The sequence below is a fragment of the Gadus chalcogrammus genome, chromosome 1 (genome assembly GCF_026213295.1).
Source record: "Gadus chalcogrammus isolate NIFS_2021 chromosome 1, NIFS_Gcha_1.0, whole genome shotgun sequence".
Classification (NCBI taxonomy): domain Eukaryota; kingdom Metazoa; phylum Chordata; class Actinopteri; order Gadiformes; family Gadidae; genus Gadus; species Gadus chalcogrammus.
Window position 1 is genome coordinate 15,170,268 of NC_079412.1, and position 23,757 is coordinate 15,194,024.

General features: G+C 43.2%; 2 protein-coding genes across 2 annotated transcripts in view; both read left to right on the forward strand.

The window, feature by feature from the left end:
* Positions 1 to 9,208, forward strand: LOC130379063 (uncharacterized). Its single transcript, XM_056585685.1, has 8 exons — positions 1 to 573; positions 1,206 to 1,334; positions 1,813 to 1,887; positions 4,354 to 4,527; positions 5,709 to 5,869; positions 7,176 to 7,367; positions 8,049 to 8,596; positions 9,159 to 9,208. Exons 1-8 carry the CDS (start codon positions 502 to 504, stop codon positions 9,206 to 9,208), a joined length of 1,401 nt encoding a protein of 466 aa, XP_056441660.1. The 5' UTR covers positions 1 to 501.
* Positions 9,171 to 23,757, forward strand: part of LOC130383476 (formin-F-like) — a 19,125-nt gene continuing 4,538 nt past the window's right edge. The window contains exons 1-10 of the mRNA XM_056591428.1: positions 9,171 to 9,324; positions 9,880 to 10,042; positions 12,991 to 13,102; positions 14,571 to 14,661; positions 17,141 to 17,227; positions 19,699 to 19,851; positions 20,670 to 20,799; positions 20,959 to 20,991; positions 21,779 to 21,876; positions 22,172 to 22,255. Coding sequence (XP_056447403.1) covers positions 9,253 to 9,324; positions 9,880 to 10,042; positions 12,991 to 13,102; positions 14,571 to 14,661; positions 17,141 to 17,227; positions 19,699 to 19,851; positions 20,670 to 20,799; positions 20,959 to 20,991; positions 21,779 to 21,876; positions 22,172 to 22,255 — 1,023 coding nt within the window. The 5' untranslated portion in view covers positions 9,171 to 9,252. The remainder of the gene's footprint in view (positions 9,325 to 9,879; positions 10,043 to 12,990; positions 13,103 to 14,570; positions 14,662 to 17,140; positions 17,228 to 19,698; positions 19,852 to 20,669; positions 20,800 to 20,958; positions 20,992 to 21,778; positions 21,877 to 22,171; positions 22,256 to 23,757) is intronic.

A 23,757-nucleotide genomic window follows, 5' to 3' on the forward strand; every position in this document is an offset into this window, starting at 1 on the left:
TCAGTTTGTAACATTAAAGTTCCTTCAAGTACTCATGACTGGACATCGTTATGTCACCGGCGAGGTCATTACAGTATGTTCAGATCTGGTTGCAAGAAGCCTTGCCATTCTAACCCACGTGGCTAAAAAATAGTTTCATATTCATTTCAATATAACTGCCAACACGTGAGGGAATCCCCAGATTGACAACAGCAGTGTTCATAATGCTGTTGCGCCCAAAATAATGCAAGCGACAAGTCTCTGCATGTCATACATGGTTGCTGAGATTTCATGAAAGATTCCCCCCTGGACCAAGCCTCGTCTTGTTTGTGGGCGTGGACAAGGAGAAATGTAAAACTCTATTGTAGAAGTGAAATCTCAGACCATGCAGACCTGGAATTTGGGAAGGGGAAGGCTATTCAAGCAGGCTCAGTCAACTGGACTAATCCCTCCGAAAAGTTCAGGTAGCCGAGTTATTTGCAAGACGTTTTATTGATTTAATTTTTGTTTTCATATTCCACGATGCAAGGATTAGGACTCAAGAAAAGGGAATATCCCCTCAGGATGGACATAGTCACCGAAGAGCTGCCACAGGTATAATACAGAGCTTAATACATACATACACTTAGCGTGTCTACAATCCATGCGTTAAATGGCAAAAAAAAAGTGTCTGCTAACAATCACGTTTTAGCATGCTAAATAAAAGTAATTGTAGCTAGACCACCATGTGACAATATAATATCCTATCCACTCGCTAGTCGCTACACGAGAGTTAATCTCTAGGACACTTCTTCTTTTGACTACTTCTTGTGACTTCCTCGTTCACTGTCATTAAACACAGAAACAACAGCATGTTTATGAATGTACAAAGTTCACAGAAAATAGCAACCATTGTATACATTTTATTGCCCTTTTCCTGCCTTGTAGATGCAGAACCTGATGCGTGGGAAAGCAGTACATTATCTTTATAATGAACAAATGACCAACAAATACAAACAACCAATAAACACATTGACAAATACATACATAAGTAAATCAATATTTAAATGAAAAAAAATTTAATAGTATATATATATTTTTTATTTCATTGGGCTTTAATTTCACAATGCCAGATTTCTATCTGGTATGTGGAAATGTGTGGGTAGTTATTTCATAGATTTAGTGATGCGAAATTCTGATATTTTTTTGGACTCAGTCTTCGAAATTCATATTTACTCTTTTGCTAGCTGAGCAACGAGATGCAGTTGAGCATCATGAACAAGGTGAAGAATGGTGAGCTGTCCATCGAAGACGCTCTGCACCAGGCCGAGAGAGAGAGGAAGCAGTTGCTCCAGCAAATGGACGAGGCTGAGGAGGTAGGAGAATAAGACAACATGCATATCACAACTCTTCAAGAAAAGCCTGTTGGACTGTTTTTATTAGCATGTATTTATATTTCTGTGTGGATGAGACTTTACATATTTTTTGGTATCTTTTGTTCCTTTGAAGGTATACCTCACATGAAATATGTTGCTCTTCCTGTTAGATCCCTGTTCTGAGATTCCTGGAATTGATGTTGTAATTGTTGTAGAAATGCTCGCCCTCCCAGAGAGAGCACTTCTAAATAAACACTGTTCTAGATGTATCAACTCCAATATCTTTCAAAGTGAAGTTATTTAAAGAGTGAACCCATTGTTTAAGGTGGAATGAGAACACTGGTGAATTAATAGAATATGTGTTTGGGGTTCACTGGGTCTTTTATTACTGTTGAATGACTTAATTACTGACTTTATTACGTGTTGGGTTGAACCTACAGTAATTAGCGTGACAGTTGCTTTTCTTTGGGTGCTACAGGTGAAGCCACAGTCACAATACAACTTCAGCGTTCACAAACATGGCCGTTACAGATGGCAGAAGCGAGTCCTCCAGGTGAGCATTTCACTGTATAAATATTAAACCATTCACTGAGTGAAGTCTCTGGTTGACAGACATACAGTGGAAGACTTTCTCTGGACACGTGTATTGTATTGGTTAACCATAATAAGCTAATATTGAAGATTATTTTATCAAATGTTTGATAAGCTCTGTGCAAACCTTGCGCAGAGCAATGAAGAGCAAAAATAAAATCGAGAAGAAACAAAGTTAAGTCAGTACTCTAGGAACAAATAAAATAAACAAAAATAACAACAAAATAAATAAACACAACAGCAACATCAATAACAATAGTAATTCACATTTAATCATTCATTGGATGTTCCATCCAAAGCAAAATACAGGTAAATAATAGATAGATAGATGGATAGAGAGATCCTTTAATAATCCTTTACAGGAAATTACAGTGTCACAACAACAGCGTATGGACAGACATAACAAACACTGATCTATTCCTCCTCATAGACTAAATACTTAAGATACCTAATAAACAATAAATGCAATAATAAACACTTACAAAGTGCAAAGTTATTTTGTGCATTGTAAAACCGTATGGCAGCTGGTATACGGGACTTTCCTGTACCGCTCCGTTTTGCACATTGGTGCATTTAGTCTCTGACTGAAGTTGCTGTTCTTGATCACCTTCAGGGCGTGGAGTGGGTGAGTGGGGTTAGTCATTATTGAGGCCAGTTTGTTTAGGATTCTGGCCTCTGCTGGCCTCTGCTGGACCTTTAGCTGCTCATCCCCGACCACTGAGCTGGCCTTCCTGATCAGCTTGTCCAGTCTGCCTTCTCCCCAACATGCCACAACGAAAAACAGAGCACTGGCCACCACTGAGTGGTAGACCCAGTGCACAGTAGGGGTGTGGCAGATGTTAAATGACCTTAGTCTCCTCAAGAAAAAGGAGTTACTTTGTCCCTTCTTGACACGCCTTCCATATGACTTTCCCAGGTCCAGCTCACTGTCGCGCTGCACACCACGGTACTTGTGGGTGGCGACCATCGCCCCACCACAGTGCCCCCCGAGGCTGATTGGTGTTGGTTGAGTCCTTCCTCCTTCCTCCCCCTCCTGTACTCCACACTATCTCCTTTGTCTTTGTGGTGTTGAGATGGAGATTATTGTACTCCTGTACTCCTCCTCATTTCCCCCTTTTAATGAGGCCAACAACAGCTGTGTCGTCTGAATATTTTTGCAAGAAGCAGGATGTTAGTGTTGTGGTTGGGTAATTCCGCTGTGTAGATGGTAACAGGAAATGGAGCCAGCACAGATCCTTGTGGAGCCCCTGTGCTGCGGAGGAGGTGCATGAAATAGTGTCTGTAGGCGCACATACTGTGGTCTGAGATAAAAGTATTTCGTCCAAACACCACAGTACCAGTAATGGATAACCTTCATCATCTTCCCATCGTCTCCCCTAGCAGACGTGGCGATGGTATTTAAATGGCAGATGATAAGTCAAGAATGTTATCCTTACAGATGCATCAGGGGTGTCCAGATGTGTGTATGCCCTCTGCAGCATGTAAATGAGGGCATCATCGACACTGATGTTAGGCTGATTAGCAAACTGTAAAGGGTCCCAAGTCTCTCAAATGTCTTCATGATATGTGAAGTGAGCGCTACTGGTCTGTAGTCATTGTGGTGTGTGGGATGGGTCTTCTTTGGGACAGGTACCAGGCAAGATGTTTTCCACAGCCTTGGCAGCTTCGGTAGGCGCAAGCTCAGGTTGAACAGGTGTGGTAAGAATACCACACAACTCTGAAGAGCAAGTCTTCAGTAGCCTTGGGCTGATGTCATCGGGCCCCTTTTCCTGGCTTCAGCCTGTACAGCAGAATCTTAACCTGGGCAGTATGGAGAGCCATAGGTGGGGTTGCTGGTGGAGTAGGAGGTGAGAAGAGGGGACTCCCGACAGGTGACATCTCAGGAGTGTTGGAGAGAGGGAGGGGAGGTGGTGAGGAAGCAGCATTGGTCAGCAGACCAGGTAGGGGCGGCTGGGGTGGTGTAGGGCAGTCAAATCTGTTGAAAAATCTGTTTAGATCATCGGCCAGACTCAGTTCACCATCAGGCAGTGTACTGCCCTTCTGCTTCATGCCCGTGATCTTTCGCATTCCAGCCCATACGTGCTTCACTCCATCCTGCAGCAACTGTTGTTCCAGTTTCAGCCGATATGCTTCTTTCCCTCCTTAATCCGCACTTCATTCCTTTTGAAGTTCTTTGATTGTATTCCTGTTCGCCCTCCCTGAAAGTCTTGTCGTCTCATTTAGTAAGGCCTTCAGGCTGCTGGTTATCCATGGTTTGTTGTTAGGGAAGCAACAAATAACCCTGGATGGCATGATGTCATCATAACAGAAATTGATGTAATGGGTAATGCATTCTGTTAGGCCGTCAATTTCTTCCCCATAGTCCTCACAGAACACATCCCAATAACGCATGTTGCTCCCATACTTCTGTCACGTAAACATATTGCAGATTGACTTCAAGACCCAGATGGTGTGCAGCATAGAGAAAGGCATCGTCAACCGGCAGCTCCCCTTCTCGCGGGTGAAGAACTGCGATGACGGCGCGGGCTCCAGGTTCTCCATCTCCTTCCGAGATCACCATGACTACGAGCTGGAGGCCACGTCACTGGAGGACAAGCACAAGGTGAGCTTCCGGTCACTGACCCCCAGGTCATTGCAAACCCTCTGAAACGTGTACGGGGCTGCTCGGCTGGTTGGCTGTCAGGAATATTCGCCGAAGGCAGATGGTCCCGAGACCTTTTTTCAAGCCGGTGTACTTAGGAAGTATTTAGGAGGAGTAGTATGCTTGTGGCCTTGAGTCATTAGGCTGTCTGTTCCAACCTCTATTTAAATTTTGATTATTTATAAAAATTACAAAAAAAAAACAACTACATTTTTCCATTTGTTTATTACAAATTTTCATTAAAGGTCCCATGGCATGAACATTTCCCTTTATGAGGTTTGCCGAGGCACCAGCGCCGTGGGGCGGTGGTGGGAAGCTCATTATGGGACTGGCTCGTCGTGGCTGTTATTCTGCACCAAGGCTGAATTTCTTGAACGTCTTCAAGTACTGTATTAGGGGCCCACTAACAGCTATATAAAAGCATTCATAAAGTAGCATGCCATGGGATCTTTAAAAACATGGCGTTAGCTAGCGATCGGCCGGGAATGAGCCAGCAATCAGCCAGTGATCAGCCAGCGATTGGCCAGAGGATCAGCCAGTGATCAGCCAGCAATCAGTTAACCTCAAAGTTGGGTCCGACCCTTACCAACCTTACCAACCAGAATTGAAATGGCACACCAACTTGAAGTCGTAAGGAAGGATCATAAAACAAATCTCACACATATTATTACTAGCATGACGTCAGTAGACATTTTCACGGTACTTAACAGAAAGCACATTGCTTATAAAAGGTGGTAGGTGGTGGATCATTAATTGTCAAATAAATGTTTTAAAACGAAGCAAGACAACGTGATCTCCAACCTTAACGTCCGTGGAATGATGAATCGACAATGATTGATCGGTGAAAAACCATGTTATTGTTCAATCGCTGACTAGCATCACTGTTACCTCTATCAGGAAATATTTATTGAATCCCACTAGAAAATTCTCAGCACACATCCTTGCCTGAAGGCAACCGGTATGCCACCCCATTTGCTGGAAACCACTGCCCTACGGTATGGCAGGGTGTGTGCTCCGAGTCATAAACAGGTTATTTTAGTTTTGGTTGAAACTCGACTCAACCTCACTTTTTCATCATCAGCCGGTTCCATGAATAACACCCCCTCTTGGCGTTCCCTCAGGCCATTCTCTTTGTGTTGTAGATGATGCAGCTTGTGAATCAGATTATCTATGGAAACATCTACTGTCCCCCCGTGGAGGTGATGTCAGAAGCCCACCCACAGTCTCCGACACCCTCCAAATGCATTCTGGAGGGGGTCCTGCTCCTTCACAGGGGAGGCCTGGCATCATTCAAATGGGTGAAGTATGGATGCTCTAAAACCTTGGCAATACCTCTGGCTCAGTGCCTTTTCACTCCCCTTTTAAGTTGGGAATTAAATGCATGTGAATGTGTGAGAATGTATAGGCCACACACGGCAATCTCAATAACATACACCCAATCTCGTAAACCATCGGCTATCGTCTGACGAAAATTTACCTCTGGGGCCAAAGGGTAATTGAATTGTGTCTGTGTTTCAGGTCCTGATAATAAAAAGTAAAAGAAATAATAAAAAAAAAAAGGAAAGAAAAATAATAAATAAACTATATATTTTTATAAAAAGATAAATTCAGACGATAGTCTGAGTTTCAAGATTACAGAGAGCAAACATCTTTGAACTCATGGACCCAAAGCCTGCTCAAACGTGATTAGTCAATACTACAGGGACTACAAACGCAAACTGAACGGAAACCTGAGTGCTGAAGATAGAAAAAGCATGCAACTGGGTTAGGATTGCATCATTTGTTGAGCCCATTTACAAGGTACAAATGACTTGAAATGCTTTGAAAGCCATGGCTGTTTCAGAACCAATCTTGTAAAGATTTTTTTTCAGACCTCATGGGAACTGAAATAATCAGGTAAATAATACTCAAGAGGTATAGGCCTTACAACGTCATACATATGTCATGGATGAGTACCATGCATCCCACCTAAAAGGATAGAATGAGAAGTAAAAATCTACTTTTCCAACGTGTTTCCTTATTTCCACATTCGCAGGCTTAAATGTTCTTCCAATAGTAATGTTTCTGCTGCCCTCACATAGAGCATACAACGTGCTAATTTAACTGAAATCAGGACGGCTTGAACTGATGCGAGCAAATTTCTTTGGGATGCCTCCAGTTCTCCACCACGGGACTCAAACCCGTGCACTCTGACCTTCCACCAGCAATAAAACCTGCTAGACCTCTCGACTAGACGAAAAGACAACCATATCCTTTGGTCCAGCGGGTGATTCAATAGTCTTGCATTGTGATTTCTTAATTTTTCAGTGCAACTTGAGGTCTTTAAATGATGAATGGCAAATTCTCTTTTGGGTCATTTTGCACAACGATTATTTGGAAATGGATACTTTCACTTCTGTAAAATAGGCCTACACTCTAAAGGTTGTTTGACGTTTTCCTCAAAAGGAGAACAACATGGTTAAATAGCCACCGAAAAAGTGTGATTATGCTATCTCAAATGCAGCCGGATATAAAGCATGGTATCAAGTCCCTTGCATGCCTATACATTAGGGAGGAACCAATCACAAAGTTGCATTATGACACCATAGTATACCCCCCCCCCCCGCCAGGTATGAAGCCCAGCTCCACCCGGGTCAGCTCATCCTGCTGCCCGCGGGACGTCCTGCAGTGCTGCCCCAAGGAGAGTCCACCCCCACCTTCAACAACTCCAAGGTCCTCCACCTGTCGGACGGAGACACACGCGTGGAGCGAAGCCACAGCCTTGACACTTTCACACTGATCACACACAAGAATGAGTATCAGTGAGTAGCCCGCACAGAGCCAGTCTTCATAATAGTCATAATCTTGTTGTTTACATTTCAGGGTCTCACAGCTAATACTGTTAACTGGCAGGCTGTGATGGAGTCAATATCCAAATGTGTTCATATTTTGGCATTTGAACTTTCTCTTCCTCTTTCTACCAAGCTCCACGCTGGTGCTGGGGTCGGTCTGTCCTTTAAAGGAACATGGCCTGTTTTCTTGGTCCCAACATAAAAATATGTCTGTTTGACAACAAAATCACTGTTGTACGTAGAAATTTGGCGATTATGCAGCTGTGCATTAGCTGCAAGGAAGTGGACGAGGCACAAGCGTTCCCCTTCTGTGAAGCGGGGAATTTAAAACTTCAGAGCATTTCCACATTGTATTCGTGCATGCAGTACATCTTACTTCTCTGTAACGACGAGTCAAGGCACTACACAGCTACAGCGGCAGCTTATCAAAATAGGCTTCTTGTTATTTATATTTCATTCATCACGAAGAAGAAAGATGTACAGCATGCATGATGGAATTTGAAATGTTTATAGTCCGAGCTTCAAGGAAGCATATGCTCTCACTTCCCTGTTCTTCCAGGCATTAGGATAGCGCAGCTTATACACAGCCATAGATTCTTCGGATTTTTGCAACCCTAACTGCCACGACCGCATCCCCACATGCTGTTGCAGATTCCGTGTGCCCATCACAGCCATGACCATGGGTCCCATGTCCATTGTGCAGTCAAGGGACGCCTGGGTCCAGGCCGTGGGCAGGCTCTGTAAGGACTGGAGGAGGAAGTCCCAGTTGTTTTACACTCCAGACTCCCTGACTCAGGGAGTCTGGCCCCAAGTGGCCACGGGTCTCTTGGAGTCTGGCAGCGAGCGCTGTCGTCAAGAGGCGGGAGATGCGGACCACGGCTACCCTCCAGCCGTCTATGAGGCTGCAGATCTTAGCGATGAGGACACATCTGGCGTAGGCAGTGGTGGTGGCGGAGGTGGCGGCGGTCTTCCAGCAGCCGTCGTGAAGAGTGGGTATGGGGACGATTCGCCGGCCGAACACACCAAACCCACCACTACACCGAGCAGCATCTCGATGCCTGCAGCTCCTGAGACGGAGACCGTACCCACGGACCTCAACCCTCACCCAGCATCGCAGGGGGTCGACGAGACGCCCCCCAACTTCCATGATCCTGTGTCAGACTCACCTGCTATCCCTCCTAGCCCCTTACCTACCCCTTGTACACCTTTACCTACCCCTCTTAGACCTGCACCTATGCCTCCTAGTCCCTCACCCAGCTCTCCTAGCCCCTTACCCACCCCTTTTACACCCTTACCCACATTTGATACTCCCTCATCCAATAGTCTTAGTCCCCTACCCAGCTCTACTACTCCCTCATCCAATAGTCTTAGTCCCCTACCCAGCTCTGCTACTCCCTCATCCAATAGTCTTAGTCCCCTACCCAGCTCTGCTACTCCCTCATCCAATATCTTAGTCCCCTACCCAGCTCTGCTACTCCCTCATCCAATAGTCTTAGTCCCCTACCCAGCTGCTACTCCCTCATCCAATAGTCTTAGTCCCCTACCCAGCTCTGCTACTCCCTCATCCAATAGTCTTAGTCCCCTACCCAGCTCTGCTACTCCCTCATCCAATAGTCTTAGTCCCCTACCCAGCTCTGCTACTCCCTCATCCAATAGTCTTAGTCCCTTACCCAGCTCTCCTCGACCTACACCTACCCCTCCAAGTCCCTCACCCACTACCCATGCTCCCTTGCCCGCCGACACCACCCCCTCTCCCTTCAGCCAGCTGCCCCCTGCTCCCCCTCCGCCCCCTGGCCACCAGTCAGAGGTAACAGCCAGGCGTTTTCGGATTCCTCCTCCGCCACCATTACCGCTGATGAAACCCAAGGTGCAGCCCCCTAAACGACGAACCAAGGCCTTCCACTGGGACCAGGTTGGCTCCGATAAGGTACGACTTCATCATCAATGGGGCTCATACATGGAGACGTCACATCCAAATGACAGTTGGAATGTTAGCTATTATGCAGGTCGTCTATTTGGTCATTGTTTATAATTAATCGTGAACGGATTTATCATCAGTGTATCAGTGTGCAAAAAAACAATGATTTCAATGATTTTGGATGTTTATTCACAGTGAGTGGCCAGTTTGAATGCCATACCCAGCTACCACATTGCCATATCTGTAAAATGTACTTTGAAAGCGGGGATCATTTCTCCAAGTCTCAACAGAGTCTCATCTCAGTGCGAGTGGTTTTTCGGTGACTGAAAACAGACCTCATTCCATCCAAAGTATCCTGGAAAATAGAACTGAAACTTGCATAGTTTCTGTTGATTACTCAACAGATTGAACACGCGTAGTTACTAAACAATCATCTTCACTTTCCACAGATTCACTTCCCTTTGGCGTTTTTTTCCACTGGCTTTGTTTTTCATAATGTCCTAAATGACTAAAACTATAAAATAATGAATTCTGCCTAATATTGATGTGGTTTCTGTTCGGCAGATTGACAAGTCATTTTGGAAGCATCGGAGCGCTCGGAAGGTAGAGCTTGACACGGAGCGCTTGTATGAACAGTTTGCTGTTCAAGATTTGGGAAAGTTTGGTGCAATAGAGCCATCACATGTTCAGCATATTATGCTCAACGCAAAGATTGCACACAACTTCAGTAAGTAAAATAAGATAAGACACTACTTCATGGGTCCCAGACCGACCAATGTAAATGTCTTCTCATCAAATCCTCAAAATCATGATGCCGTATTATTATTTATCCAATCATAATTTATTTAACATTTGTTGTGGTCATCGAAAGAAATGCATTCTAACACCACCAGAGGGCACTAGCTCACACAGATTAATGTAACAATGTTTGACTTATATTCTTGTCTGTTTTTGACTTTCATTGCATAATTAGCACCAAGAAACAGACTAAAGTAGGGCTGTGAACAGTGTCCCTGAGCAGTGTGTATGAATGTTTTATACATTTGGATTCATTGAACAGCCACAACAACCAATGATGGTTGCAAGGGCATAATTTATGATGAGATTGGGATGAGCTTTAACACCACCCAGTGTATTTTGATAAAGCAACCATCAGTCATATTTTGTTTAATTCCAATGTGCATTGCTAAATTTATAGAGGCTGTCCACCCACATCCATCCTGCGTCTCTCTCTCTCACTCTCACTCTCACTCTCACTCTCTCACACGCACACACGCGCACACAATTCACTCGCAGCAGCTCAAAGTTGCATATTGATCTACACATTAGTCTACACATTATGGTATTAACATTGTGCTGCATACAGGGGGCAGCATTTAACCTATTGGACCTGCACATCGCCATGCATCACATCGGTCCATGCAATCCTCTGCATCTCATGGGAGTTAAATATAGCCAGATTACTAGAGAAACATGTGGAGAACTCTTTGTTCCTGAGTAGGTGCAGAGGATCTGCAAAGAGGTCCAGATACCTCTGGTACGGGTCGGCAGACCGCCTCATCATTATGGTGCAGTCAGTGATCCAATATTAATGTGGATTGTTGTGTTATTGACAGCAGCTTGTTGTGTGATGCATGAAATACTCAGATTGGCAGATCCTCCTACCCTCAGATATAGAAACTCTCTTTGCGTCTAGTCTAGACCTAACCCTGACCCTTACCCCAAGATAATATGATTGTGTCAGATAATAAGGAAATAACCTTTTCTACAATGACAATTTCTTGTTGGTTATGTAACTACTACTAATGTGTTGTAGATATGTTTGTTCATTCAAATATTTCCCTCTTACATAACTTATTTTTTGTTCAAATGGCCTTGATATATACTTATACACAATCCCATGCATGCAGGCAGACAAGCCATGCCGTATCAACAAGATAGCTGGCCTGGGATCTACAATATATCATCCATAGCTGAATTAGTCTGAGTTAATCACCTTACCCTTAGCCTCAGGTAATATCCAGTACAAAAGATTTATTGCATAGCCACATGACGCTAGAATATGGCATTATTGGGGCAGTATTGCCTCCATGGCTGTAATTAAAAGAGGCATTCCTCTGGGGTTAAAACTGGGATGTTTTTTTGATGTTCCAAGCACTTGGCACAGAGAAGACAAGCAGATACTTAACTTAATGACAATAAAGCGTTGAAAACAAATGTAGGGGGACGTTTGGCATGACTGATGCAAATAATGCCAAGGCTAATCACTCACCTGGTATTCCGTTGCTACGGGGAACTCAAATCCTTTCTGTCAGTGATAGGAAATATATCAAAACAAACAACCCCAGTCACCCCTGTGAGGGCTAGAAAGTTGCAATAACACGCCATTCATAATGAGCAAACCACTGTGGCGTTTTGTTTAGTTCTCCTGTCGTCTTTTACCCGTGCTTGTAATCTTGTGCGTTCATTGCGACAGATTTTTGTGGTTGTGTAATCTCCCGCGAGGGCACCTGAGTACCCTGGCTAATGAAGCCTGTGAACAGAGAGCCATGATCCAATGTGTCCGTCTCGTGAGTGAGGAGCGTCTTGTGGGTCATTTGAAGGCCACCTGTGTCCTCCTCTACCCAGGGTGGTACATTCTGCTCATTTGGCTGTGTGTGTGTGTGTGTGTGTGTGTGTGTGTGTGTGTGTGTGTGTGTGTGTGTGTGTGTGTGTGTGTGTGTGTGTGTGTGTGTGTGTGTGTGTGTGTGTGTGTGTGTGTTAGGGTTAGGCATACTCTAAAATCTCAGGCTTTTTTTATCTATATATCATATGTACATTTTCTCTTTAATATGTGATAGGATTTCAAAGTCACTGCTCCGGCCTCATTTAGAGACGCCATTGTGCAAAGTTAAATTCATCACATTAAATGTGAAGTTTGTCAGAAATGATCTTCTTTCATCGATGTTGTCATGGGTATAACTTTGCCTTTACATCAAAGTTGAGATGGATTTCTACTGTGTGGAAAATATCAAACACGTCATATCCTATTCAAATAGGCTACATACAAACAAAGACATGCCCTCACTGGTGGATGGCCCTAATAAAACAATCAGTTATTTTTGAAGCATAACTGATTCTATATCAATAGTTCCCTATTGTTACCACATAATCAAAGTTAGTCCCTTCAACCCTTCACCATGGATTGTTAAAATGCTCCATGGATTGTTTAAATCCAAAAAGAAATCCTCAGCCACTTCCACAAACGGTTAGACGGCTCCCAGGCAGGGCTGCCAGAAGTGGTCTGTGAAACTATGAGATATTCACCTGCACCAAGAAATCTTGACTTTCCATGTCAGGCTCCCACGTTTCTCATCCCATTGATTTCAATGGAGTCTTTTCACCAGACTAATGAATTGTATGTCTGCCAGCTCCTGCATATTCAAGGCGGGATTTTAGGTGGAACAAAAAAGATTACAGCACTTTTTATTTCATGGGATGCAAATGAGAGCCCTTCTCCCTAGACCTCTGAGACGAAGGAAGAAAGCAAAACCACCCTTGTCTCCTGAATGTAGTTTTATTTTTGGAGAAAGAACCTTCTGCATAGGCAGGATGTTATTTGCCCACCTCTCTATTGTCTGCATATGTGTATTGAATTCAGAGGTAGTCTTTTTGTTGTCTCTATTTCTTCTCCAGACATTTTCCTCAAAAGTTTTCGGGTCCAACCAGGAGAGCTGAAGGACAAACTGTTCATAGTCAACGAGGCCGAGGGAGGACTCTCTGACGAGCAGATCGCTTCCCTCAGGAGGTACCACACACATTGGCTTTCAACCATCTTCTCACACCTTCTTTTTTTAAACACTTTTTTTAGCCCTTTAACACAATGGAGCTCTATGGTTTGGGCTTAAAACGCTAGCTGCAAACATAGTGAATCTGCCTGCTGAGTTGCTCTTGCCGCGCAGTAGAGCAGTTATCTCTAGCTGCTTCATAGACCTGTTAGCTGTAGCTGCTTAGTAGAATTGTTATCTTGAGCTGCTTAGTAAGATCCTTGAGGTTGAGTATGTTTGATTTTCTTCCGTGGGCCTAAGCGAGCAATGAAACTTTGACCCTCAGAATTAGTTTGATAGTATAACCTCTTGATAAATATAACAACAAATTGAAGGTTGTTTATACAATAATAATTATATCCAACAAGATCTTAATGAATACATTTATTAAAAGCATACAATTTAAGTATCACACAAAAGCTTGCATGTATTAAAACCAAACCATGTAGCTTGTTTTGCAGACCTGAATAGGATGGTGACCTAAACTAAGGTGATGCTTTAGGGTGCTTTAGCCAGGATTCCTTGGCCCTACATGCAGGCCCTTGGCATGAATGAGAAAGTTCAGGACACCTGGCTCTATCCATTCAGGACAATGTGACACATGTACCTTCCTGCTAGCGCCTCACGCAGCTCAGTGACTGGCCCGTACTCTTAAAGCCATCCCCACACTAAAAACAACACAACCTTTTTACCAGAGTGGCCTCCTCATAAATCTTTGATCTTTGGATATTTACGGACGCGGACACTATTGATATACACCTAACATGGTAAGTGGGTATGGGGGAAAAAAACATTCAAACCATTTAGTTTACTGGGTTAAAGTGACCCAGTGTGGACCAGGGATCTAATGTAGCACACAGTCCAGAGACTCCCACGTCTCAACTCGTTTATGAAAAGGAAAGTTGTGTTTTAATTTGTTCCACTGCCTGAGATGTATAGGGAGGGAATAATATCTCCAGAAGGACTACTCTTCCGAACAGAAGCGCAATAGGAATGAACAGATGCATACCCCTTTCCTCACATAAATTGAATTCTGGGGTTGGACTGCACTCAAATGACAAAAGTCCATACCAAGACAAGTGTAGGTAAGATACAGTGAAAATCGTTCATTTATTTGTGCAGACCTGTTAGACAAGCAAACATTGACAAATCCCCATTCTTTTAGCCTCTTATTAGCCCTGCAGCCACTTGGTATGGGGTTTAAGTTTACTACTAAATATATCATTTTATTATAATTGCTAAATGCTATAACCGTGTGTAAATGCTATTTTTGAGTTTTCTAATTAAGATTCAAATAAGAACATTGTAATGCACTTCATTTCTTCTGTTTATTATTAAACAGTTTTTTTTATATGTTTAAGGATCCCTATGCCTGATGCAGACCTGAGTTATTGTTATTTGTTGTAGTATAAATAATAATAATAATAATTGTGTGGGTGTCTGTTGAAGGTATGTTCCCACCCCTGACGATGTGGAAATGTATAAATCCCACAAGGGCCCTCTGGCTGAACTGCACATTGTGGACCGATACATGATGGAGGTGGGTGTTGACATGGAACAACCTTGAACAACGCAAGGCCCCTAGAAGTAATTATTAACCCCAGTGCCCCATAGCGGCAAGCGGAGGTCAAGGGTCAGCAGACAAGGTGCCGCGCAATCAGACCCATAAATGGACATTCCTGTTCAGGAAGATCTGACATTCAGGCAGAAGAAGGATTGATGATAAACAGTAGCTATGGTTACGACACCAGCCGATAAACAAAATTATGAAACAGTAGAGAGAAGGTTGATTGTGTGTGGTTGTGTGGGATGATGTCTTGTGTGTAGTGTGTGTGTGTGGGTGTTGTGTGTGTGTGGTGTGGGTGTGGTGTGTGGGTTGTGTGTGTGTGGTCGTGTGTGTGTGTGTGGGGGGTGTTGTGTGTGTTGGTGTGTGTGTGTGTGTGTGTGTGTGCGCGTGCGTGTGCGCTGATGTGGGAAAGTGTGACTATTTAGGGAGCAAGTGGTTGCTGGATGAGTGCTTCAGACTCCATGATTAATCAAGCTAGATGTAACATCTTTAACCCTCTTGGGAGTTGAAGTGCAAATTGAAGTGATACCTCAAAAGTCACCCGAGTTACGGACTAGAGTACTGTCCATTTCTGTCCCACTCTCGCTGTTTGGTAATGAGGTGATTATCACTGTCGCTAGGATTTATGTGCATTTTATTTCTGCAATAGGCAATTGCAGAAATATTCTGCCATAACTTAATTTTAAACCTGTGTAATTATCAACAATACAAGAGAATAACAAATTGCACGGTGAATCCTGTAACTCTGTGATGCATTTCAATATAAAAGGTCTGCTCCCTCCTTAGAGAGAAACAGAGGCTGTAGTTTAAGTGGAAAAATGGTATATAAATGGAAGGGTTTTGACCTTATCCTTTCAAAGACAAGTGGATTAAAGTGTGGCCATGCTGTTACAGTCCAGCGGACGTGGTCCACTTTGTCCATGCTAATACGTAGTGCAATAGCTCTCTCTATTTTCTTCAATGGATTTGATAAAAGGTGCAGTGTGTAGGAGTCAGGTGCATGTAGAGGTGAGGTTGCAGATTGCAACCGACCAAATAACCGCCGGCCCCACCTCTCCCTTCCAGCAACGTCGGAGAAGCTACGCCTATACTGGCCTGCATTGTGTATGGGGGCAGCTGGTCCTTCAAATGATTTCATCGCCTGCGACAGCATAGAGTAGCCAAGTGTCGAGTTAACAGATTCATTGATTCATAAGCTGTAATTAGTTATTTAGCCCATAAAACTCAAAAGTCATAGCTGACAAGTAAGATAGCGATTATGAATTAAAAACGCTTGAATTAATTGTGAATCAAAAACGAGTCCTCTCTAGAGGCTTTTGGCCGTTCTGGGCTTCTGCAGAAGACATGGCATGGAACATAGCGTGCTCCTTGGGAGAGGGGTCCTCTGCTGCCTAAGTAGATATAAAGGGCTGATTTTAAAGTCATGAAAACACAAAGATTGCTTTCTTTCACGGGAACTTGCACGTATTAAAACATACTTACTTATCTTATAATTGATTTGTTCCTTGTGTGTTTTGCTAGATGCCAGTAGATTCTACACACTGCCCCTTTAATTAGTGATTTTGTGATGTGCTGATATAAAACATGGATGAATGGGTTTAGCTTGGAATCTCAAGTCCTTCTCTGATAGGAGGCAACAAAGAGAGAGAGAGAGAGGAGAGAGAGAGAGAGGAGAGAGAGAGAGGGAGAGAGAGAGAGAGAGAGAGAGAGAGAGAGAGAGAGAGAGGAGAGAGAGAGAGAGAGAGAGAGAGAGAGAGAGAGAGGAGAGAGAGAGAGAGAGAGAGAGAGAGAGAGAGAGAGAGAGAGAGAGAGAGAGAGAGAGAGAGAGAGAGAGAGAGAGAGAGGAGATGAGAGGATGAGAGAGAGAGAGAGAGAGATCACAAAGGGTGGAGCAGCCCAGCCGGTTGATTCAAGGTGTCAGGCGTGTGTGTTCCCTGATAAATCCGCCTGTCGACAGGCTTGTCTTCCACCACCACGGTAGGAGCCAGAAGTCCTTGGTCCGTACGACCGGGCAGCAGCCATTCCATAATAAAAGCACCCGAGGTTTCAGCTCAATGCTTTTCAAACTAAATCTGAATAATGTGATGGACATAACTTGATCAGTGTCTAATGTAGGTGTGTGTAGGGATGTGTGTGTGTGTGTGTGTGTGTGTGTGTGTGTGTGTGTGTGTGTGTGTGTGTGTGTGTGTGTGTGTGTGTGTGTGTGGTGTGTGTGTGTGTGTGTGTGTGTGTGTGTGTGTGTGCAAGCATACAGGTATCTGTGTGTTTGTGTGTCTGAAAAAAGATTCAGACACAAATAGTGGGTGTCACCTTCTCAAACGCGGGTCTGCTTCAGACGGTATTTGTGTGTATGCATGCTTGCAGTGTGTGAGTGTGTGTGATGGTGTGTGTGTTTGTGTTTGTCTCTATGTGTACATGTCATTCTCACCTTCTCCAACATGTGTCACTCCAGATGTGCAACATCTCCTACCTGAGCAGGCGTCTCGACATCCTGCTCACCCTGAGGGAGCTTCCTGTGAGCATGAAGGACCTGCAGCCCGTGAGTTCCTCCTCCTCTCAGCCAATCAAAGTGAACCGTGTCAAAACCAAACCTGTTGGCCCCGAATCTCGTGAAGTTCAAAGTCGAAGAATCCCTTCACAGGAGGAGAAAGAAAAGCCTTAATGCATGCAAATTCTGTAATGCAAATGTTAATGTACAGATACATCATGGTTTTAGTCCTAAATCAAAAGGACATTTGTGGGACCAGTGGCATTAATGCTTAAAAGCTTTTTTCCAACTTTCAGTTTGACTTCGATTATTTTTGAGTGCTCTGTATTCATGCAGATTGGCACAAGAGGCACTTTAAAAACCTTCCTTTGCTGGGAAACGGAAGAAATGCCTGAAAACCCTTTATCTATAAACAGCGTCATAATATTCAGCAAGCACAATCATCAAAGAAAGACAAATTGATTGGGAACCAAACACAGTTTGTTGTTGTTTTCATTCTGTTTACGCTTCTTACAATGTATCACTGTCGATCAATGAACGTGAACGCAACAAATCGTTACATTGACCATCTATGTTTATCCCCCTTTCCCTTTATTACATTATTTTTTTCAATCAACACTTGTGAACAGGCTAATGTTTTGTGAGCGTAACCACATTTATAGAATCCAGGGGTCTCATTTATAAAACTGTGCGTGGGATCGTTACTAAAAATGGGCGTACGCCCAGAAGCCAAGTTTTGCGTGCGCCAAAAAATATTCAGATTTATAAACCCTGCGTACGCACACCGTACGCAATCTTTGCTTTATAAATCACAGAGTGCCTACAAGTGTGCGCAGCTGAATCAGCTTCACGTTCCGCCCTGTACACGCCCCTTTTTAACCATAAATGGTCAATGCAAATGACCTCATGAATTCGATCTGCATATAAAACAGACCTCAGATGCAAGTATTATGTCTTGTCGGAAACAATGGCAGAAGTACTGAGAAAAGCAGGTTGAAGTGGAGACACTTGTGGGTGAGATGGAGGCCCGAAAGGTAGTTTGTTTGGCGGTCAAGGGATTGGGATCGCCAACAAACAAAAAGCAGAGTGAGTGGCCAACATGTTGCTCTGCCAGCAGTGAACTCTGTCAGTAGCACGGAGCGCACAAGTCCCCAGAATTAAAAAAAGAAGTGGTCTGACATAGAGTTACCATATTTTTAGCAGACCTCTGTATTTATAGGGTTACGGTAATAAGACTGACCGAGAACACCTTGGATAATCAGTTTGTAATCACCCACGTAAAATGTTCTTGAACATAACCCCTTTTTAATGCGTGATTTGTCATGAAAAGCATCAAGAGTAACGGACAACGTTTGTGATGAGGAGTGTGGCTTGGTTTTCCACACTTGGGATTTAATTGACATTTGATTGTGTATTTACAGTGTCACATAAAAATGTTAGGTTATTGACACATGTTGGACAGATGCTTTATTCCATGCAGTCGTGCCGTCAGTGGACAGTATGGAGTGACGGGATTAAATATAGAGAATCTTTTTTTATTTCTATTCTAAGGAGATGTTTCTGGAGTAATAACTGAGAAATAACGCAGTTGACTTAAATTATTCTGATTAGGATTTAACGCATGATACGGGTTGAAATTAAATTTATGAAGGGCGATGATAAAACATAATCGTTCTCTCACTTTACAATTCTTCGGTCTGTAAATTATAAATGAGACCCCAGGTCTTCAACCTCAACAAAATTTAAATCTGAGATATTCTTTAATATCTTCTACATCTCCAGCCAGTTCTGTTGGATAAAGTTGTCTATTGAGCTGCAACGGAGGAGCCAACTTGAGCAGCCTGAGCCCCAAAAACATGTGCTCTGACACAGAAGGTCCCTCTTCTTGGAGAGACATAACAATTTAGCCATTTTTTTCGCTTTGTTCTGATTGCCGTCATCACCAAGGAAACAAACTAAGGAGATATAATACAATTATAAGTAGTGTTTTGGTCTGTCTAGAATACGGCAGGCATTTGTTGCCACAACTGCTCATAACTATCTATAAGCAGCTATATATGAGCAGGAGAAGATGTTATATACAATGAGTGTGTACTACAGAATACTTTAATCAATCAAAACCCTGAAATAAATTCAACTAATTGGGGTTGATCGAGGTTGATCAGTGTTGGCCTTCTCGAATGCAAATTAAAAGTCGACAGGACTACATGTGAGAATATGAACTCGTGCAAGACATCAAAGATCCTGAAGTGGAAGAGGATTCCATTAATGAGTCGAACAGAGGTGCTGAGCAGGAGAAGCACCATAATGATGTGGAAGAGCGGAGCCCGGGGCTATTCTTAACAGCCAAGGGCTTACGCCGATCGAACGGAAAATGGAAAACAAGTTTGGGCTGTTTATTTGTATTTTTCTTCTCTCTCCGATCCACTCCAACCCCACAAACAAAGGTGTCCCCGCAGGTCAACAGCAGTTCACTTTGGAGGGCATCATCAGCAGTGACGTCCTCCGCTTCTGTGTTTCAGCTGATCGAGCAGAAGATTAGGATGTGCACGGAGCTGCTGGGCTCGGGCTCCTTCGTCGCCATGCTGGAGTACCTGCTCGTCGTCGGAAACTTCCTCAACAAGAACGCCGGGAAGACGGCCGCCAAAGGGTTCCGTCTGTCCTCCTTATCCAAAGTAAGGCGCCCGGGCCTATGGGGGGCGGACCTGGGTACAGGCTTTCTTTTATTAAAGGTTACATATCATACCACCCGCTGTGAGTGTGACTAGATGTTACAAGCCATTTTGAAAAACGGCCTCTTCTGACATCACAGGTGGGCGTGCCCACGCCCACCTGTGGTGTCAGAAGAGGCAGAGCGACTCTGCATTTACTTTGCCTCTCCTTTCAAACACAATTCTGATGGGGGAATAGGTCAATGAGTCGATTGTCCATCACCACAATAGGGGGCGGGTTCTGGGCGAAATGGAAGTCACGATTGCATGCTTACCAGTGTCACTCATCCCCATGTGTGTCTTTAAGCAGGCTTTCCAGATTAATACATTATGATACTCATAATCAACGCAAAAGACGATATCAATGAATCAGAATATGATTATTCAAGATTTTTTACAATCAGAATGTGATTCATTTCTGATGACTATGGTTGGGATTATTTGAATGGGATTATTTTATATTGTATTTCATTTTGCTGGAACATTTTGTTGGTAGCCCAAAAGCACTCTGCCAACAAGTTTACAAAAACAGTTGGGTAAACAACCTATACATTCACATGCCTCTAGCCGCCCTGCCCTTGGGGCAAAGAAGAGGCTACCCTTTATTGATCCCTTTGTGAATGAATGCTCTTGCTCTTGCACACACCAACATCCCTGTCTGTTTACTGCCTTGCTGCCTGTGTGTGTTGTGAGGGGGGCATTCCCCCTAAGGTCTCGCCCCAGGTCGTTGCGTGCCCGGGGTCCTTTCCTCTCTGAACCCTCTCTCTCTTCATCCTTCACAGCTCGCCCAGCTCCGCGGGAGAGACCGGACCTTCACCTTGCTTCACGCCCTTGTGGAGCAGCTCATGTTGCACCAACCGTGCATGCTCATGCTTATCCAGGAGCTGGAAGAATTTGAAACTGTCCCAGGAGGTATAAGTTAGATTTTGATCAAACTTGGAGAAATCCGTGGATTGACTTATTCTTTGTTTTCTTTTGGGTGGAGGCTGGTATAATTAAAACTTGTATCTTTTTCCTTTGTGTGTGTGTGCGTGTGTGTGCACGATCATGTGTTTCTCTGTTGTTGGACAGCATCCATCAAAGGACTGACTGCAGAAGTAGACGGTGAGTGAATCAGGGTTTTACTTCTCTCTGTCCCAGACTGTTGTTCTTAGCATCTGCTGAGACGACAAGAACAAATGACTCCCCAGTCTGATCCATCAGAGATATTCTAAATATTCTGGAGACAAGGGCAGTGGTAGGATAGCGAAGTCTTACAACCAAAATATAAATGTCTGTCTCGCTTGAAGAATTAATTTGTACTCATTCTAGAGTCCCTGGTCACCCGTATCCAAACTGGGAAATGGGTGGATGTTTTTATAAGACATCCATCAAAGTTTTCCAATTTTTTTTTTTTATTAAATATGATAAGTCTTATTGGTCTCCTATAGTTTTGACCTGGGCACAGTCAACGACCCGGGTCCTGGTAGATAAAACGTTTATGATTGGTCAGGCTCATGATTTCAGCATTGGTCAGTGAGGTATGATGTCAGTCCTTATTATAGATATTATGCCCTAATAACCTCCAGTTACTTTTACAGTTTTCTTCTTATCGGCATGTATCTATGCAGATTGACAAACTGTTGTTATCACTTTGACTATGCACACCGGATGGCAACAACACTGACGTGTTGTCAAACCTTTTGAGTCTGAAATAAGTGGCCTAGCTCCATTTATAATTTGCATTAGCTTAATTTACAATTGACCATGTGTCTGATATGACATGATAATGCAACAGTTGACCCTGACAAAAAAATACAGCTTGTGAACGAACCTGACAGGAGACCTGTATTTGATTTGCTGGTTGGGTCAAATGATGATGGATGGTAACTCAAGTGTGTCACCCTTGCAGTCCTGAAGAATGAGCTTCAGAAAGTCTTGCACTACAGGAAAGTGAACAAAAAAGAAAATAGCATGGATCAACATCAAAAGTTCTCCAAAGACTTAAAGGTGAAGTATGCTAATCAAATGCTAAGTACCTTCCTGTTAGCTAAACCATGCACACTCTCATTCTCCGATGTTGAAATTGTCTGGATTTTGTGTATAATATCGGTGTTCTGCTTTTTTGTAATGCTTGAAGAATATAAATATCAAACATTTTCCCCCTATTTTAATCCAGCTATATAATATGCTGTTTAGCCCCTCCAAGAGAGAACTTCGATTCACTAAAACCCATTTGAAACTTAATGACTTAAATTGATGAATAAACATGACCAATTAAAAAACAAACCTTCATTTGCAACAGATGGCCATCGGGAAGTACAAAACGGATATCTCTTTGTTGTCGAAGAAATGTGAGGAGATGAAGAAACTCTACTCTGAGCTACTGGTAATTCCCAGAGTTATTCACATCTTAGTTTTTGTCTTTAATCTAAAAATATCCCCCAATTTCAGTCCAATGTGGGTTCCCTTTCTAATTGATTTTCCTCCTATCGCCTCCGTCCCATATTAAGATGCTGGGACACATTTCAGAGTGAAAAGACTCCAAGGTTACTCTCTGTACCGAATACTTGGTGTCCTTTAGTCCTTGGGGCCGAACAGAGTCGATCACACTTCCGTGGCGTAGGTTGAAATTGAGCCACAGATTTTCATTCCCTAACTGCTAAAAATGTTCAGTTACACATTTAGTTCTGTAATTTTGTATATTGTAAATGTCTCCCAGGGATTTTGACCTTTTTGAACAGTAAATAATAGTACTGAATTAGAATAAAGTGAGGTATTATTCATCATTACAAAAATATAGATAGTCAGCCCCTTAGCGTCCTTATCCTCCTCCAACTACTATTTGAGCCAGCTGCTAGCTGTTTCATTATGTGTGCACTGCAAATTGCAAATTGTAATGTTATATTTGATCTTACTAATGTTGATGATGTTTACTTATTTAAGTTAATTGGAGGTTTCTAAACAGGAATGAAAAATAAATCACGCCAGTAATGCTTTTACATTACTTTCTAATGTTTATTTAAACAAATCCAAATCAGTGAGACATACATACACCAGTCAACTCCTGTTGGCCACTCTAAAGTACAACACAAAAATCAAGTTTGGTCGTCCCTTAATAGTCCAAGTATCAGATGTAGTTGAATTTACCTACATTTACCACACTGGCCATAGAGGCCATTGTGTTATACCAGTATGAATCACTTGTGATAGGGGAAGGGGCAAAGAAATGGCAAGCTGAACTACATCATGTTATTTATGATTTGACATACAGCATCATGACATCATCATATGATCCTAATCATTACCTATGGAAGGATCATCGCTACTGATATGGTCTTTCCTGTCGAAATGGCCTGTACAAAATGCCACTTGACATGCAAAAACAGCAACCTGTTTGTTTTTTTTTTTAATGCAAGGTCATGAAGTGTTTGGCAATTTGTGTTCCATTAGGAAGAGTGTAGGGGGTTGTATTTACACTTTTTATGCCATTGCTTTTGTGCCTTAGCCTGGCTATTACCAGACCAAGCCATTCGTTGGTTGCACGTTTGTCTGGGGAAGCTGAAGCGTAATTTTCTTCAGCACAAGAGGCGTGATCAACGGGCCTAGTTCAACTGACTCTGTACACGATTGGCTGCTTGCCGTCGCTTCCCTGTCGTCATTGTGGTAAACCAGCCAATAGCGTGCCAAGGGGAAAAGGCAGCTTTGTGTTTGGCTCCCGCAAAAACGTATCGGAAGCAGAAAGAAATGTATTGCTCTTCTCCAGACCCTTGTGCAGGGCAAACTCAATTTGCCGGAAGAATGGGCGGGGCTGCCCAGGCTAGATGTGCCTTGCAACAAACTGCGAACATTATCAGAGAGATATAGAGAGCAGTCGTTATCATTGTGTCC